Source organism: Cyprinodon variegatus, unplaced genomic scaffold (assembly GCF_000732505.1).
Source record: "Cyprinodon variegatus isolate N-32 unplaced genomic scaffold, C_variegatus-1.0 Scaffold221, whole genome shotgun sequence".
Classification (NCBI taxonomy): domain Eukaryota; kingdom Metazoa; phylum Chordata; class Actinopteri; order Cyprinodontiformes; family Cyprinodontidae; genus Cyprinodon; species Cyprinodon variegatus.
Genome location: NW_015150674.1, coordinates 344,303 through 360,604, shown reverse-complemented (window position 1 = coordinate 360,604; position 16,302 = coordinate 344,303). Strand labels below are relative to the sequence as shown.

The 16,302-nt window shown below is 38.5% G+C and overlaps 2 protein-coding genes across 2 annotated transcripts; both read left to right on the top strand.

The window, feature by feature from the left end:
* The first annotated feature begins 717 nt into the window (after window positions 1-717).
* On the top strand, window positions 718-5,747 carry gpatch3 (G-patch domain containing 3). The gene is made up of 7 exons (XM_015380742.1): window positions 718-1,141; window positions 1,996-2,462; window positions 2,541-2,715; window positions 4,919-4,978; window positions 5,086-5,207; window positions 5,286-5,413; window positions 5,515-5,747. The coding sequence occupies exons 1-7, from the start codon at window positions 727-729 to the stop codon at window positions 5,696-5,698; spliced, it is 1,551 nt and encodes a 516-aa protein (XP_015236228.1). The 5' UTR covers window positions 718-726; the 3' UTR covers window positions 5,699-5,747.
* A 2,505-nt stretch (window positions 5,748-8,252) lies between these two features.
* On the top strand, window positions 8,253-12,306 carry gpn2 (GPN-loop GTPase 2). Its single transcript, XM_015380752.1, has 5 exons — window positions 8,253-8,967; window positions 10,066-10,222; window positions 10,296-10,456; window positions 11,837-11,967; window positions 12,167-12,306. Exons 1-5 carry the CDS (start codon window positions 8,548-8,550, stop codon window positions 12,237-12,239), a joined length of 942 nt encoding a protein of 313 aa, XP_015236238.1. The 5' UTR covers window positions 8,253-8,547; the 3' UTR covers window positions 12,240-12,306.
* Window positions 12,307-16,302: the final 3,996 nt, after the last annotated feature.

Below are 16,302 nucleotides of genomic sequence, written 5' to 3'. Positions count from 1 at the left end.
TGTAACTTATTTAATATTTTATTTTTCATCTGTTACGTTACTTGACAACAAAAACACATCAATATGTTAACATTAAAAATGTTAGATACCGAATTCATGCTCTTTTCAGAACTAGATTTTATCTTATGGGGTAAAGAGAAAATTATGTCTCTGATTTTACTGAAGATTCATAGATGACTTGCAGAGATAAATAACTACTTTAATAATAAATAATCAATTTAATGTAAATATTAGTACATGTAAATAATAATTTTATGCAAAAAGATTATTAATAAACGTAGGTAAGACAATGAATAAGATGTTCAACCGAGAACTCAAGCCTAGAGTTTTAATTTAGATGCTAAAATATGTGTCTATTTGTTAGCAAAGGCTGTAGGAAAGTATAGTTAGTCTTTACTTAGAAAATATGGATGTTGCGGTTGTTCCTTTTCCTTTTGGAATAGTGTTGATTTACTGTGAGTTTCTGGCGCCTATCTGCTTTTGGCCACCCCTCAGTTTACAATGGTTATTGCCTGGCCACCCTTATTAAAATCTTCTGGCTACGCCTCTGGTGGTTCCGTAAAATGTTGGATTATTATTTCCGGTTTTATTATGTGCCACAATGGCTTGCCATACAGGTTGGTTTATAAATTGCAGCTGCAGCGCTCTTCATTGGCGCTAGGTGGCGCAGAGCGACTATAGTAACGGAAGTGACGTTTCCGATTTCTTTGGCGAACGTAAACAATCATGGCCGACAGCGAAACCAAACAGCCCGTCTATTTAGTGATTAGCAACATTCCCGTAGCCTTCCACTCCGCCGACCTGAGGAATTATTTCAGTCAGTTTATAGAGAGCGGTGCTTTTCACTGCTTCCACTATCGACACCGACCGGAAGTTCTGAAAGAGCCCGAACGGTCCGAACCCACAACGGGAGGCGACGGAGAGAACGTTAGCATCGCATCCCCGGAGCCCGAAGCACCAAAGCAGGGCAGCTGTGTGTCGAAGCCGGCGGTGAAATCATGCTGTTGCGTCGTTTCTGTTCACGCTAATCACGCCGACAGGTTCCTCCGCATGTATGCAGGGAACCACTGGATCGACTCGAAGGGGAACTGGCTGGGCAGGCGCTGTGTTATCAGGAGGATACGAGTCTCCAGTGACAAAGGTTAGTGTGTGATGTAATCTGGTAGGCATGCCTAAAGGTGCCAGTCCTTTGATTGACCTTCTTTTGAAGCAAGTATTAGTCATTTTCTTATGATAGGAAACAAGCATAAAGTTCATAAAACAGTTAATGAATGACATGGAATGGCTTCCCGCCTCATCACAGGCCTCCAATGCTGTCTTAAAAAGTTATCAATCCACTGGACACAATTTAGAAATGTTGCCTTTTAAAGTCTCTCAAAACTGAGAAATTAAACATTTTAAAATCTATAGCGCTTTCGAATGATATCTCTAGTTTGTCTATTAATAAACGAGTTATAGATAGATATAATCCATAGATCAATTTAAATTTACATGTTGTTGTTTTTTTGTAGCCCTAAATTTGTTGCAACCTAGATTTTAAACAGGATCAATGTCTCTTAATATGAATCCCAAATCATCAGCATAGGTTTTATTTTTATTCACTTTTTATTTTTTTCCAAGACAAAATGTATTGATCACTGATCAGACTTAATGAATACAATAATCCATCTTAATGGCATCCAAGAGATGTTTTACAAATCTGAGGGATCTTAGAATTGAACTAATGTTTGTCCAAATGCTAGAAAAAAACAACCAAACAATAACAAAAATCAGTTAAATCTCACTTTATAACACAGGCGAAGCTCAAAACCCCCTACCTGTTTCATGTGTTGCAGATCATACAGATGAGTAAACCGATAGAAACTTTGAGGGAAAAAAATAGACAACACAAAAAATACTTTTGAAATAAAAAATCTAAATGGAAAATCTAAAGATCTATTGCTAATACCACAATACGTAGATAAAGTATGCTCAGCATTATCTTTGTCCTTTCAGGTGAAGGTTCCTTCCCTTATAAGACCAAGTTTGAGCAACGTCATCATGTCTCCTTAACGGAGCAGTTCACTGACGCTGACCTGAACAGCCTGCCTGAGCTCAACCCACCTGCTCTGATGCAGAACGGAAACGTGGGCACGCCAATCAGAGTCTTCCTCCAGCTCATCCAGTCCTGTCGCCTACCTCCACGTCTCATCCGGAAGCTAGGCCTCACCTTCCCGAAAACCGGCTCCAGTCGTCGCTATGGAAACGTACCCTTCCAGTACTACAATACGTGCACCCTCCCATCCACAGAGGAGACGGTGTTAACCGCTGCTGGACACGAGATATCGGGGCCAGGCTCTTTGATCGCTCCATCGTCTAGATCGAGACTAATGGCTGATGATGTTCATGCAACAGAGGCGGATGAAACGCAGAACGAAGCGGCAGAAGAAGAAGGAGAGGATGTCCAGTCGAATGCAGATGATGTAGGTTTCATTTGCAAATTATTAACATATTATCATGTTTCCTTCTGGTTTGTTAATGATGCACTTGTGTGGCTGCAGGACGATGACTGCTGTGAAGAGTGGGAACGTCACGAGGCCCTGCATGATGATGTCACCAGCCAGGAACGCAGCAAAGAGAGGCTTTTCGAGGAAGAAATTGAGTTGAAGTGGGAAAAAGGAGGTTCCGGTCTGGTTTTCTACACCGACGCTCAGTACTGGCATGAGGATGAAGGAGGTAACACAGAAAAAATGACATGTGTGAAGCTATTTATTGGATTGTTCTTTAGAAATAGAAAACACACAGTAGCTTTTCCACTTTCTTTCCCTCTACAGACATTAGTTTTATTGGTATTTTTTAAAAATACACCAGAACAACAAAATGCAGAGCTGTGAAATGGAAGAAAGAAGAGATATGAGTGTGAAACAAATCAGTTTGCTTTCTCTTCATATTAAGATCCGGTTTTTCTGATACCCCTTAATTAAATCCTTCATCTGATGTGCAAATAGAATCCACCTTTCTGTCATTCATAAATCCATCTGTTCTGTGAAGGCCTCAGAGCTGTTAGAGACCATCAGTGACTAAATAGTATCTTGAACCCAAAGTCACACATCAGGCAACCCTGGTGGAATGTAGTAGTGAGGGCCTTTCAAAGGGGGTCTTTGAATCCATCCTGGGAAAGTGGCAACAAGACCGCTGCTGTTTGAACAAAACAAATAGAAGTCTGAAAATGTTTCTGCATGCTGCTCGCATGTCCTGCCTCTCAGTAAAACATCCTCAGATCTGTCACTTTGAGACATCGGGTTTGCGGTCACATTTCACTGCGTACAAAGTAGCTACATGGTTGGAGGAGAGACACACACCAGCACTCAGTGAATATTAAGCACCAGCTACTTCGATGTTTATGTAAAAGTTAGGAGACGGGTTGGTTTAAAAAAATAAAAAAAATATATAGAGATCATACCACTGAAAAATCTGTTTGTTAGAAATACGGAGCTTTTTCAGCTAAAAAATGGCAACAAATTGTAAGTTAATACAAGTTAGTATTATAATGCAAGGAGCTTGAGAAAACATAGTTTGTTCTTCTTTACTTGTTAAAAAGCTTGGCTTTTCAGAGGACCATGACTCCCCCTAAAATTAACATGTTTTCTTATTGTACAGACAGAATCAGACTGCACAGCTTCAACATATCTTGAAAATGTGTTTCTGGCATCATTATATTAGTAAAAAGGTTCGTAAATCTTTTTAAACAGTGCAGAGAGAAGTAGGGAGAGCTGCAGATTTAAAAGTGAAACAGATTTACTGGGATATGCAACATGCAATAAAATATATCTCCAAGTTTAATCAGAAAGTTTACAAGAAAAAAATGTGCTATGCTATATTTAAAATGCAGCATATCCATATTTTTTTAGGTGGATGGAATTGAAATTGTAATTCTAGGGGTGCATGATATATCGATTTTGGCATCGGAATCGGCTGTTATTCGTTATTTTTTTATACATTAATGCTTTTGGGTCCTATATATGTAATGCACTAAAACAGCGGCCCCCAACCACCAGGCCGCGGACCGGTACCGGGCCGCGGACCGGTACCGGTCCGTCGGTCATTTGGTACCTGGCCGCACTGAATAATTTATCGACGATCAGAGTCTGAGTGATGTTTTATTTTGAAAAATACATAACATTGGGGTATTCTCTCCCAATTACATCAGTCGGTGCATCTGTGCCTCTTGACACAGGTTAATTCAGGTCAAGACTCATCCTATCTATAACATCCTATCTTTGTGAAGCAGAATTTTCTGCGGTTACAGCGACCAAAACAAAGCTACGGAGCTGACTGGACATCAGGAGCACACTTTGTGTGTCATTGTCTCTGATTACGTCTAGATGGGACTGGTTTGTTTCGGAAAAACAAGTCCAGGGCTCCCACTAATTCAACACAATGATGAGTTTTATTTTTATGCTGTTTGTATTTGATTTTATGCCAGTCGTATCATTTTATTTGATCGTATTTACCCCCCAGACTTTAAAGACTGGTCCATGAAAATATTGTCTGACATATAACCGGTCTGTGGCGCAAAAAAGGTTGGGGACTGCTGCACTAAAATACATCTCTGTAACTATCTATAAATATAAATATTAGTGTATTATAGTTCTCTTGTTTTTTCAACAACAGCAAGGCATTCAATAATTATATGTTTGAGCTAATTTTTTTAAAATACCAAAAGCTAATGAAAGCGTTTGGGACGAGTAACTGCAGGTCCATCAGCCCCCACCCGAATGTCCCCACCAATTTTCCTCACAAAGTTACACCCTTGAACCTTGCATCCTTTTCCAGAAACATTAGTTTTATGACTGCAGTGTGACCAAACTCCACTTTTATGTATTTTATCTTTTTTTTTTTTTTCTTGTATAGTAACTAATATTTGCTCGTCTTGTAGATTTTGATGAGCAAACTGCAGACGACTGGGATGTTGACATGAGCGTTTACTACGATAAAGGTATCACAGCCATCTTTGATACAAACCGATCAATAAAATTATAAATGAAGCTGCATGTTTTGTTTTTATCCTTGTATTCAGATTTACTCTAACCCTTCCTTTCACAGATGGAGGCGACATGGACGCTCGCGACTACATAAAAATGCGCTATGAACAAAGACTGAGGGAAGGCGTTGAAGACGGATCGGGGCACAATCAGTCTATCGGCAGCTTTGAGAGATTTACTAAGGTAAGCAGACTTATGCGGTTCTCATGCTCCTGTGCTCTTATCTAGGAGTGTTCTTCATATTTCTTTGTATGCGATTAGGGCTTCGGGCGACGCTTGATGGAGAAGCAGGGCTGGAAGGACGGTGAAGGTCTGGGAAGCAGCCAGGTTGGAATTTCTGATGCTCTGGAGAATGAGGGCCAACATCCACGCTGTAAACGAGGCTTTGGGTTAGTTTGGATGTTTAATCAGAAACAACAGTCTAGTATTTTCTTCTAGTGATTGAAATCAAATTGTTAACGCATTCTTTTTTTTTTTTTTTTTTTGGCAGGTATCACGGAGAAAAGCTGGTGTTGCACCCCGTAAAGAAAAGCAGAGCAGATGTTCTCATCAGCACAGTGTACGATAAACCCAAAGACATTGATGAAGGTGACACCTTACTGAGACGTCAACCCAACACCAGCATGAAGTACCGAGGCTGGCAGCCAGGTGGCAGCATTGGATCAAAAAGATGACATCTGCAAAACATTTAGCTCTGTTTTATTTATTGTTTTATAATAAAACCTTTTTAATTCATTTAATTTTGTTTGTCCTAATTTTCCCATTAATGTCTCCCATGATTATTGGAAACATATCATCTATAAATTACTTGCTAAAAGGGATTTTTATGTATAATGTGGAAGGAGGGGATTTTACTAAAACTGTGGAGGAAATCTAAACAGCCCCAATGATAAATATGCTCATAATTTTCTTTAGCAGGGAAAAAAAAAGGTTGGTGCAGCTAAGTATACTGCAATCCTTGGAGACATCGTGCTACAGGTTGGTCCTCAGGAAAAAAACATTTTCCTGGTGGAAAATGATTCTGCAAATAGTGCGTTGCATCACTATACCAAAATGTGATTGAGGAAATATGGTAAAACTTAAATAATAATAAAAAAAAAACATACACTCAGATGCTCTACATCAAAGTTTTCTGAGATTGAGCAATTTTGTAATAGAAGAAATGGGAAAAGACTGCCATCCCTAGAGGGGTTAAGTTGGTGGAGACGTGCTCTGGGAGGCTTGGAGCTGTGACTGCAATCAGGAATGTGGGATATGAATAACTTTGACAAATTTTATTCTCATTTTGTATACACAGAGTGTATACAAAACGAAAAATTTGTTTCCATTTCTTAAAACGCAGCAGTGATCAAATGTAAACAGTGTGGGAGAAATAAACATGGTGCAAAAATGCAGTGATATGGAAGTTCAGAGCATTTGAATATATATATAGTGCAGTATTTTGGTTTGGTGTTATCAGTGTGATGCAAAGTCTGTGACATGATTTAGAGTTTTCTTTCAATAGTTTGCTGTCTTATGGCTGTGGGGAAGAAGCTGTTTTGGAATTTGCTGGACCTACATTGAATGCTGCAAAGCCCCTTCCCAGAGGGCAGCAGGGAGGACAGTCCATGGTGGAGGTGTGAGGGGTCATTGATGATGTTATGGGTTCGGGACACGCAGCACTGGGATGAAATGTCTTTAAAGGAGGGATGATCTTCTCTGCTGTTCTCACCACTCTTCTCAGGTTCTTCCAGTCTGTGGCACTGCAGCCTCCACACAGTGAGACAGCTGGTCAGAATGCTCTCTATGGTGCTTCTGTAGAAGGTGGTGAGGATGGATGGGGACAGGTGGGCTCTCCTCATCCACCTAAGGAAGTACATGCGCTTTTGTGCCCTTTTAACTATTAAGATGATGTTTACAGTCCAGGTGAGGGTGTCTATGATGTGCACCCCCAGGGATGTGGTTCTGCTGACCACCTCTACAGCTGAGCTGTTGATGAGCAGTGGAGCGTGGTTAGGACGGTTCTTCCTAAAGTCAACGATGATCTCCTTCATTTTCTCCACAATCAGGATCAGACTGTTGTCTCTGACAACCCGTTCCACAACTAAAACACTTTGAGGCCATCGCTGAAATCAGGTATTCACTGTAATGTTCAGGGAATGTTCAGTCAGCATCACGGATATGTTTGTTCACTGTTCATCAGCAAGGTACTTTAATTTGACAGGTTTTTTTTTAATCATTATTTTTTTAGAAGTATTTTTTAACAAACATTCAAAATCAATATTTCATTTTACTATATTGTAATTTAGTAAGTCTGTATTTTTTTTTTCAGTTTTGTGTTATTTGAATCACTAGTGATAATGTATCATTTTGTTTAATTGGAGGGTATGTAAACTTTCAAGCACAACTGCAGGTGTTAAGATAGCAATTTTCCAAACACACTTATGGAGAGAACACTCTCCCAACGAGTTCTAATAAAACAGATCACTGGGATCAAAGCATCTATTTGTGTCTTTAAAAACTTTGTGCCAACTAGGACTAAATCTCAACAGTGTGCGTAAAAAAATAGAAATTATAAAAGGCCGGTTGAGTTCTTTTGCCACTAGACATGCATCACTGATTGCATTTCCTTTTGTATTTAGTGCAGTCTTTTAATAGTTCTTCCAGTCAGTATTTATTTTGAAATATCTGTTTCCTACTGCCCTTGGTAGAGTAAATCAGTCTGTCTTCCCTTGGTTTTGAATTTTGATGCATAGTTAAATTCTCAATTTTTATACTGGCTTAAGGGAACACATAGTAGGAATACCTGTTGTACATTTAAAGCAAACTTTTCACATATTGGCCAGGACATCCTTGTAAAAGAGATTCCACATGCCATTTGATTTGTTTCTTGGTTAAATAAATGTTGCATTAAAAAAATGATATCTATTTAATTTAAAAGACAAATGGGAAACTTTTTCTTGTACCGGTAATATGACATCGTCCATTTTCAATTAAACGTTTGTACGACTTTCTTTAAAGTGGCAGCTTTTTTCCCTCTCTTTCAGAAGTGTATTACATAAACTAAACATCTGTTTACATCGCAACTTGAAAGAAAAGAAAAAAAACATTAAGAAAAGTGTTAGGAGGTATGTTATACGTTATTTTACTGTATTGTTTGAGTTTGTCATTCTTACTGTTCCAAATAAAGTTATCAAAAAAAAAAGTGAAGTAGCAGCTTTTATTATGAAAAGCCACAAATAACCCGGAAGTAATTCAAAGCTTTAGCCTACTAGTTATACCTGCATGTCTAAACTGATGCGACCTGCGGTAAACACGTATCGCTGTTTTTATGTATAAGTCTTCTAACAATTAAATTAGCCATTCTATTAACTTAACTCGTTTTTATACACATTCTGTCAATAAGTTGCTTAAAATCTAACTGAAGTTTTAGTTGAGCCGTTAATGTGAGGAAGCAGGTTTCTGGTCATCAGAAACTAACTATCGGGTAACAGCAGAGCCTGATGCTGCTACATTAACTCCCTCTGCTCCCAGTTTGGACGCCATGTCCGCTCAGCAGGGAGCCAAACCCTCCCTGCGCTTCGGCCAGGTGGTCATCGGCCCCCCAGGCTCCGGGAAAACTACTTACTGCCAGGGGATGCAGGAGTTCCTGAGCAGCCTGGGTCGGAAGGTGGTGGTAGTGAACATGGATCCAGCCAACGAAGGGATCCCTTACTCCTGCTCTGTGGACATCTCTGAACTGGTTACTCTGGATGATGTCATGGAGAACCTGAAGCTGGGACCTAATGGAGGACTTCTTTACTGTATGGAGTATGTGGAAGCAAATCTGGACTGGCTGGAGAGCAAGCTGACACAATACAGTGACTGTTACTTCTTGTTTGACTGTCCTGGACAGGTGGAGCTTTACACCCACCAGAGCTCAGTCAAGAATATATTCTCACAGCTGGCCAAGTGGAATTTCAGAGTAAGAGAGAATAAATAATCATCTGATTGTTTTTGTTGTTCTGTGTCATAGTGCCAAATCTGTTCTGTTTTGGTATTCCTAAGGAAAATCTAGTCCTTGCTGAGTAAAAAGAGGGGTACAGCCAGGACAGGTCACACTGGGATCAAAGGGCAGTTTAGCTACCATCCTGTAACTTTTAGATGCATGTCTTCTCTAACACACCTGAATCAAAAGGCTAAATCCCCTCATTTAGCCCAGCAGTGGCATGGGAACGAGCCACTCATTTGATACGGGTTTGTTAAAAATGGGGTGCATCAAAAAGTTGCAGGATTGGAGCTCTAAAGAGGTGTAGCCAGAAAATCCTAATAGGGGTGGCCAGTCAATAAACCAATGTACATTGAGGTGCCAGAACCTCAGGGTCATTCTACACTGTTCCAACGCATATATATTTAAACATCCATGGCGTCTAAATAAAAGGTAAAGTGGACAAAATTCTTTCAGCTTTGAGTTCTGGGGCAAACATATTTTACATTGTCATTACCTACTTTTATCAATAATCATTCTGCAATTCTGTACTAATATCCACATTCAATGATTTTTTTAAGTTATTATTGAAGCAGTTTTTTATTTATGATTTCACTGAAGACTCCTAGATGACTTACAGAGACATGTTATTTTCCTTTTACCCAAAATAACACAAAATTTAGTTCTGAAAAGAGCATTAATTCTGTATTTATCATCTTTAATGTTAGTATATTGATGTGCATAATTAACAACAGTGTTTCTGTTGTAAAGTAATTATTAATCTATGAAAAATGAAAATGTTTAATCAGTTTGAAAATTCCCCTTGAGAGTATTACTGCTTCCACTGTCTGTATTAGAGGGAATAAAATTTTAGGGGTGGCCAATGATTGGCTAAGGGTGGCCAAGGCCACCCCTTGCCCCCCTTCTAGCTCCGCCCCTGTAGCTTTTTGGTACTGGACTCAAGCACCCCTGCATTAAACTTTTGTTTTTGTTTTTAAATGGGAAGGAAACCAGAACACCATTTCATGTTGATCACATTCCATTTATTTACACTGATCCTCAGTCTGTGGTGTGCTTTGTGTTTTATTCTCCCAGCTCACTGCGGTTCACCTTGTAGACTCTCATTACTGCGCCGACCCAGCCAAGTTCATCTCTGTGCTCTGCACTTCTCTGTCCACCATGCTGCATGTAGAGCTTCCCCACGTCAACGTCCTCTCCAAGATGGACTTGATTGAACAATATGGAAAACTGGGTACGTGATTCAGATACGTATGGTCAGATGGATTTAACCCCAGTTTAACTCACTTTTTTTATTTTATTTACAGCATTCAACCTTGACTTCTACACAGAGGTTATGGACCTGACCTATCTTCTTGATCACTTGGCCGCAGATCCTTTCTTTAAAAAATTTCACCATCTCAACGAAAAGCTGGCAGAAGTCATACAAGATTATAGCCTGGTGTCTTTCGTACCTCTTAACGTACAGGTATCTGTTAACTCACACAGCTTTAGTGAGTCTAGAAGTCAAATGCCAAAATAAGCTAAAATTATTTTCTAAAGATGCTTCAACTGAACACAGATCTAATAGATCTCACTGATTATAGACTGTTTACTTATGAATACTGTTAGCTATAATGTCTCTGCTGATCCAAATAATCTGTAGGTTTGTGCAATAATGGCAGTGGGGGTCCATGGAATTGCTCAAACATACACTGCAAATAAGGGTGTGATAAATCAAGAAAATAAAACTAAATCCAGAGAAAACCAAGTGAAATGATCTGTCCCTGCAGAAAGATCATTTTACTTTAACAGATTTGGGATTTTTAAATCTAGAAATAAGCATATTGAACACTTAAATTAGAAATTATGTTTTTAAACAAGATTCATTTTCTGACACTTCAAAATACAAGTTTTTTTGTGTGTGTTTCTTGTTGAGAACCAAATAATTAACAGTGCATAATCCAATCCCAGATAATAGAGACCTTTTGAATTGACAATTCTCTGCTCCATGCAGTATTTTACACAAACTAATGTATTTTGAGTTATAATTTCATATATTGTACATCTCTAAAAAGATTTAAGAAATATTTAGATAAAACCACAATTTCAGATTTCAATCCTGTGAAAGAATTAAAAAATCATTAAAAAAGTAAGATGTTTTGCATCTAAAACAGACAATGTGTTGTCATAATATAGGATGTTTTCTTTTAATAGCTATCCTGTGCAAGTCATAGGGCTTTTTGCCAAGTTAGCTCTTTAAAATCATTAGTTTTAGTTTGTTATATTAGAACTTCATAACAAGCTCCTTCACAATTAACTTCACAGAAGTTTCTTTTGTTCTTTAATTTTCTGGCGTATATTCCAGAGAATAATCACCTATTTTGTTTTATGCAGGCTTTTGCACCTGGCTGCTACCTAAAGAAATTCAAATTATTCAAATCGGGAGCAGAAGGGGTTATAATAATGAATATAAAGATGTTTTTACATTGTTTTCTGACATGATCTGATTATTTTATCTCTCATTAATGACATTAGTGTGGATACTTTCCTCCTGTTTTATTCATACCAGTATTTTTACTCCCTTATGCTTGGCCATTTTGAAAGCAAAGCTAAATCTCTGGCTTCAGTAGAGAGAACAAAAATCTTCCCAGTTCTTCTCTTTGTTGCTTCCAATGTATCTTTGTTTATCTCACAAAGTTAAACCCTGATAAAAACCTTCAAGACTGAGTAAGGCCGATCACCATGCTCTCACTCAGTCAAGGTTTCAGAGTCCTTTCAGGCTAGTATTTCGTCATTGGGTAGTTTCTCTGAATTCCTACGGGGGAAGTCCCAAGATCACATGCTAATTCTTCTTTCCGCTCTCCAGGACAAAGAGAGCATGATTCAGGTCTTGCGTGCTGTGGACAAGGCCAACGGGTACTGCTTTGGAGACCTGGAGGAGAGGAATCTGCAGGCAATGATGTCAGCTGCTGTGGGGGCAGACTTCCAGTTCAGCTCGTATCCTTTCCTTTTTAATTGGGTGACTCATTTGGGTTGAAATTAACACGAAACTCTCAGATGTTTAAACTGCTCTGTTTTATTTATTACATCTAACCTAAGCAAAGTGAGAAGTTATGGTAGAAATAGTGTGATACTTATAATGAAACGGAGCATTTGTCAGACTTCCAAGCATTTTCCTTCACCTTTGACCCTCTAGAACTCTTGGAGTACAAGAGAGGTACGTTGAAACCAGTGGGAAGACCGTGGAAGAGGAAATGATGGAGCTGTAGAATAAAAAAGATCAAAGCCTTTTTTTGATAAACCAGAGGAGTGTAGGCCCCATTTATTGATTGTTTTCTTTGTTGTATTCTTTTGTAATATTAAACATTAATAAAAATATAATAAGTTGTCGCTTGTGTTTTATTGTCTGTTTCATGTTCACGCTGTTCTGTAGCAACACAGTAACTGCAGGAAGTTGTGCATAACTGTGAAACCTTGGGACCAATGTGTAAAAGTATAACTTTTTGTGTACTGCTCAATGCTGTGTGATGCTAAGCTAATCACCATAAACACACCATCGTGTCAAGAAACATGGTGGCAGCATCATGCTGTGGGGACACTTTTCTCTGATGAGACAGTTTTGAGCTGTTCCAAAGGCTACTTGTGGTGAAAAGACAATGTTACAACTCACCCTTAACACATCCCTCCTCATAATGAAGCATGGTGGCGGTTACATCATGCTGGGGGGAAACCTTTCTTCAACTGGCACTGGGAAGGGGGTCAGAATTTATTGAAAGGTGGTATGGTTTGTAATTACAAACATATACCTTAAATTTATTTTTTATTTTAGGTTTTAAAGAAATGTGGAGTGTAACAGAATCACTTATATTTGAATGAAGATTAAACACATGCTAGATTATATTATCTGTTTCATTAGGTGATGGAAGTATGGGTGTAATTCTTTGAATCTGATTAAACAGATCAACTCTACCGGTTAATCAAAGCCTTCAGCAGCATCAGATAAGCCAGAAGTGAATTAAAAGTTTGCAGTGCTGTATCTGTACTGGCCGGCAGATGGCGCATGTGCTCATAAATCCCTCCCGCCCTGATCCGGGAAAAGTCTGCTCCAATTATTTCCTTTTGCCAAAGCAGAAAAATTAAGTCAGGCGGGGAGAGGAAGCCACATTAAATCTGTGTTTCTGCACAACTGGCCCTGTGTCTCGTCTTTGGGATGGAAGATATCCCTTCTTTCTCTCTACTATAAGCATACATTTTTATTGTGTTACAAATATTTACGTCATGATCTATCAGTAAATTTCAAACGTGTACATTTTGCACCAGAATAGAAATAGACGCATGTTAATAAAAGGGTTTTATTCTGTGTGTTTGTGTATTAGTGTGTCTTCCTGCTCTGCTGCAAGTCAGACTAAAATAAAGCGTGATCCACTTCACGGGCCTCGCAGCAGTGTGGGAAATCACATTAACCCTCTGTGGTGTTGATGTGGCTGCAAATGATCTCTGGACAGCTTCCTGCCTGCAAAGCTCTGTATGCATTAGGGGGGTGTGTCAGGCAGAATGTTAAATTGTGTTTCAGTGTTTGTACATGTGATCAAGTATGCCTCCTCATTGGTACTTCCTGCCTTTCCCCCTCTATAAGCCCCCTAGAGGAAGGTGTGTGGTGTGCTTGAGTGTGAACAGAGAGTGAGAAAAGAAAGCGAAAGGCACTCTGGTCCCACTTACATCCTAAAATCAGAAATTATATCAATTATATTCTTAAATTCTTTACAACTTTTAAGTTTTTAAATATTCTGCAAAGCATTTCTTTCTTTTTAACACACTAATCACCCCCCCACCCCCACCCCCCAATGCAGAGCACACACCCTGTGTTGCAAAAAAAAAAAAAAAAAAATGTCTGCTTCTTTCACCTCTAGAGAAGAGAGCTCTAATGGTTCATTCTTCTTTATTAGCTGTGAGACTTTGAAGCTGTTTACATGTCTTATTTCAGCTAGATAAAGTCTAGTTTAATTTTCTGTTTGGTTCAGTTCAATGGCAGCAGGCTGAGAGAGAGAGAGAGAGTGCCCATCCCCCATGCACAGCAGAGAGTGTTTCTGCTGGAGTGAGATACAGAGGGGGTGGTAGAGGAGAGCAGAGCAGACAGGCAGGCAGGCAGGGGAGGGAACAGGAGGGAATGTGCATTGGTAGTCTCGCTTGCTGCAAAGCTTCCTCCTTGTGCTGTGGAAAAACCTCTGCTGTTTGCCTGGCCTTTCAAAATACTCTTGGAAACAGTTCTGATAAAGAACAAGAGCAACAAAAATGTTTAAAAAAAAGAGATTTGGTTGGGTTGTTAATTTATTTTTTTTCTCAACGAACAGATATGATTGATTCAAAATTGCTTTTCAGCATTTTTCTTTTTTTTTTTTTGCACAATTACAGATTGCTAAAAGAAATCTCTGACATTCCTTCTTGGTCTTGAAAATAATAAAATGTTTAACTTAACCATAACGGGCCTAATCACGGGCTGCTTACATGACATATATGCTACAACAAAGTGTAGATCCAGTTTTATAGGTTTGTAAAGAATGACAATACCGTTTCTATATTTTGGGTCTAATAAGTTACCAGAGAGAGTTCAACACACAACTAAGCTTGCTGTACTTTATAGAGCACAAAGTTAGAAAGCTGCTCGAAACATGAGGCTGTGCATGGCCAGTCAGCTGGCTGAAAGAGGACTTCTATGCTTCTTCCTTGCTTCAGAGAGAGAAAATAATGTGACGGATTTTATACCAAGACAGACTTCTTTTTCTGGTTCAGTGTCACCCTGAGCCAAACCGAGCACCAAGCTGTATGGGAATCTGTTTCCTCTTACCAAAAGCATTGACAATCATTAACAACATATTACACTTTAATAGTTTATACATATACACTTTTAGTATGTTTACTTTTTGCACTAACTTGTAAGGTATAGTCAACCTGAACACACCATAACAATCTCACACAAACCCAAACATACAGCTATGTTTTCAGGCTTTTTAAGGACATTTCATTGACATACTTTAATTTTACATGGTCTGACCCAGAACTAACCTTAACCATTACCGACGTATATATACTCCTAACCCTAGGTTAAACTGAATTAACACCTCAGTCCTAAATCTAACCCCAACGCAAAGAAGAGAACTTTACCATAGGGAGACCACATTATTGTCCCCATATGTACCTGTAAGTCCCCACAACGTAGGATGTCTAACAAAACACTGCACCCACATTGTAAGTAAAAACTTGGAGACTTTAACATCCATAATAAAATGCAACAAAAAAGACCTGGAATAAAGCAAAATTAAAACAAACAGATTCACAATGAAACATAAACATGACCAAATAATAACTGAATGAATCCCTTAGAGGAAATTCTTTTCTGGCAGTGCAATCACAAGTAAGATATAAGAATACAATACAATAAGGATGAGAGTAAAATAAGGATCACAGTAAATATAATCAATAGAATTTACAATTATTATGCTGCTCAGTACCAAATTACAATTATTGCACATGACCATGTTATTTTGCGTAGTGAAGTAATGAAATAAATGTGTTATTATAAAAAAATTATGTCATTAATAATGATAATATGAAACTATAATGTGTAAGACAGCTTGTGATACAGTCATACATGTTTTCTATATCACTCAGCAAGCAACACAAGTCTTGTTAGTTTTAACTAATCACTTTGGACAACCATGTTATAAAAAAAAATTAATGGAGTACAAAAAATAATGAGATGCCAGGTGAGTTCAGTTTGAGAGGAAACCAGTACACTCAAAACCAGCAGATGCAACAGTTATGAAATGATGAAAACACGTGTAAGACAGACTGATACTCATACCCTCTGTCACTGTGACTTTTAAGTGTTTCAGAGCTTGAGAGGTTTTTTAAACATCACACACCTGTGTATGAATCTATGCTTTGTTTCTCTCAAAGGCTATTTTCAATAAATTTTTTGTTTTACCCTCCTTGAATGATCACTCCATAATGGAAATACAGATATGGAATACAGATTAGAAGAATTGATAGCCAACACTTTTGATTTTTAAATTGAAACACAATTAAAAAGAATCACAAGATCAGATGCAACCTACATGCAACAGAACAAAAAACATAAAAAAAAAAAAACTGCTAAAATACAACAAAGTACAATTTGAAACAGAAAAGCAACCCTGCCTGTTACAAAGGATACATCATGTGCAGAGACATTTCCTCATGGTCAGGGCCAGTCTTTAGTCAGAGCTTAGCAGCATAACATGTAACATATATAGCATAGCAGCACACACATATACACACACACACACACACACA